We start from the raw sequence: 2,926 nt of genomic DNA on the forward strand, positions 1-2,926 counted from the left end.
TATATCTGCATCACGTGACAATAGTTGTACCAATATTAATTAGATCACAGCGAAGTTATTACAAGCTGTATATGTTACATCAAAACATTAGATCCCAATTATTACAAATTGGATATAAAAAGCTTGTAGTGTTAACGTTTCTCCCTCTTTTAATATATATATTTTTTGGGATAAGTCTCTCTCTAATATTTTAGTAGACAGAAAACGTACGCCTGTCCCATGAAATAGCAGAATAAAATAAGTTATTAATAAATTTTTCAATGTACAATTAATATATAAAAATGATAAGATTAAGAGATATATGCTGTTCTTGATCACGTGGATTAAACATAAACCTGGTATTACATTAATAAATTACAAAAAAACCAAAAAACACACACAGATACTGCAGCAAGATACATTCACGACTTGAACAAATTACAGTTACACATTTGATATACTCAACATTACAAACAATATTACATGTTATTACAGCCCCAGCCCCGTATATTTGGGTGTCACATGTATCTTAGGATCCGCCGATCTCACTCATCATTATTTTTTCTAACATGTGCTGAGTGGGTTACCACAGAGACAATCGTTGCTAGCAAACGACGACGCTTCCAAGTGATCGAATGGTGACCCAAGTGGGATAGCCCCACATAGATGGTTATGACTAATATCCAAGTGCCCGATAAACTTCGCCGCCGACAATGAGCCAGGTACCGGACCTTTCAAGTTGTTATACGACAAATCAAGTGCCATAAAGTAGGAATCGCCACCGAAAACGTCTGGTATGTTACCCTCTAAAGCGTTTCGGCTCAGGTTTAGTATCCCCATTCCTGAGCTCAAAAGGGCCGGAGGTATTTCACCAGAGATCAAGTTACTGTCGAGGTTTAGCGTCGACAGAACTCGCATTTTCCCGATACTGCTTGGGATCGGGCCTGAAATCCGGTTCATGGACAAGTCCAAATCCGCCAGACGCTTCATCCCGCAGATGGACTCCGGGATAGTCCCGGTGAGTTGGTTCCGGCCCAACAACGCCCGGCTAAGCATGCCGAGTTTACCAAAATTTGAAGGGATTTCCCCGCTCAGCTGGTTGTTGGTGAGGTCTAGGTGTTTAAGTCCTCCGATATCGACGATTCCTGCGGGGATCTCACCCTTGATGGTGTTGTCAGCAAGATTTAGTACGGTTAACTTTTGCAGCGAACCGATTTTGTCTGGAATTTTGCCGGAAATTTGGTTACCGGTTAAATCGAGGATACGTAGTGAAGAGAGAGAAGTGAGACAAGAAGGGAGCTCGCCAGAAACTCCCTTCCAGTCAGCAAGGATGAGCGTTGTGAGACTTTCGAGGTTACAGATCTCGGGTGAGATCCAACCCTTCATGTAACCGCACCGGCCTGCCTTGGCTATTATCGGGTCCTCGGACTCTCCCCGGAGGTTTATGTCAACGACCCGGCCAGTGGTCGGATCGCAGCTGACGCCGTACCATTTGTTGCAGCAGTCGGTTCCAGACCACGACTGGAAGATGCCCAAGTAAGGTTCAGAGAGGGCCGCCTTGAATGCCATCAGGGCTGCCTGGTCCGACGGCGGGCAGGAATTAGCGGCCGAGATAATGGTCATCAATGTTAAACTGAACATCAACAAAGTCATTGCTCTCCTCTCCTATTTTTTATTTCTTTTTTATCTTTCTCAATTATTTGAGATATATACTAGACGGAGCACTAGAGAGTATGTGAGAGTTTGGAATAATTGTAGAGGTGAGGAATTGAGTTTTTCTTGTTTATAGCAAAAAGAACTCGTCAGGAGTAAATGAAATTAATTGAGCTTCTGATTTATTGGATGGCGGATCATGTGAATCTGAATTTATTAAATATTTAAGCATACTGTATTCAGTACATAAATATTTTATAATAAAAGTTCAATTATATTTTGCTCGAGTGGACATTTGTCCTTTTCACATGCATGCACATGCACATGTAGCTTTGTCTATCCATTGGCAGTTTGTGTTTTCTATCTAATGCAATCACTTATTTTACTCATCCAATCTAATCTACAAAATGAATGAGTAAATTCATTGTTGAAAAAAAAAGTGTCCATTAATTACTTAGATCCATCATTCTTTTATCAAAATATTAAACTAATACCCTTTTTTTTTATTGTGATAATGGATATAGTTTAGTAATTTCAAACATTTCCTTCCAAAAAAGATTTCAAGTTTTAATATCAAAAGATACTTTTTTTTACTCAAATAAAATTTATAGTTTTAATTTTTGTAAAACAAAATTAATAATTAATATTTCATTGTAACTATTATCCAAATTTTCGTGAATGAGACAAGTGGCATGATCGGAGAGAAGAATATACCAGCGACAAGAATTAGTCAAGGTTGTCGAGAAAGGGAACGTCTCCCGGATCCGAAAAATAATAGGAGAGTACAATTCCTGAAAGTAACCTCCTTTAATGAAGGACCCGGAGCGCAATAAAGGTCTTGTAGACATTGGCCACGTTAGCATCTTGCAAAAGTCGCTCCATAGACGGTTACACCTTTTTTTGACACATGATCAGATTTTATCTCCTGTGCCAGATCATGGTAGTGCGCATAAGCACCCTCAAATATGTTTTTTGCCCAACGACCTGGTTAGAGAGTACTTTTCAAAGGAGAGACCTTGGCATGACGCGTGTCCTAGATCGTACAAAAATCCTCACAGCAACTGTATGACATAGATGAAGAAGGTTCTTATAAGCCAATGGTCAAATCGTCCTTCACAGTACTGGTCTTAGTAGCATATGGAGTACGAAACCCTAAGTAGGTAAGGGGTGCATTTTACCACATGTGCTCCTATAAAAAGTCCTATCCTTTCTTGAGGCAAAGGGAAACAATTTCACTTACAGACACTCTCCAAAAATTCCAAGAAAGCTCTCTCTCAAGTGGAGCAAAAGAAGC

The 2,926-nt window shown here is 39.8% G+C and overlaps 1 protein-coding gene across 1 annotated transcript; it reads right to left on the reverse strand.

The window, feature by feature from the left end:
* Positions 1 to 302: 302 nt before the first annotated feature.
* Positions 303 to 1,914, reverse strand: LOC115713375 (DNA damage-repair/toleration protein DRT100). Its single transcript, XM_030641857.2, has one exon. The coding sequence runs from the start codon at positions 1,630 to 1,632 to the stop codon at positions 544 to 546; it is 1,089 nt and encodes a 362-aa protein (XP_030497717.1). The 5' UTR covers positions 1,633 to 1,914; the 3' UTR covers positions 303 to 543.
* Between the last annotated feature and the right edge of the window lie 1,012 nt (positions 1,915 to 2,926).

Source organism: Cannabis sativa, chromosome 4 (assembly GCF_029168945.1).
Source record: "Cannabis sativa cultivar Pink pepper isolate KNU-18-1 chromosome 4, ASM2916894v1, whole genome shotgun sequence".
Classification (NCBI taxonomy): Eukaryota; Viridiplantae; Streptophyta; class Magnoliopsida; order Rosales; family Cannabaceae; genus Cannabis; species Cannabis sativa.

What these genes read in the sequence shown, in the direction of transcription:
- LOC115713375 (XM_030641857.2), bottom strand. Translation starts at nt 1,632, where the DNA reads ATGACTTTGTTGATGTTCAGTTTAACATTGATGACCATTATCTCGGCC.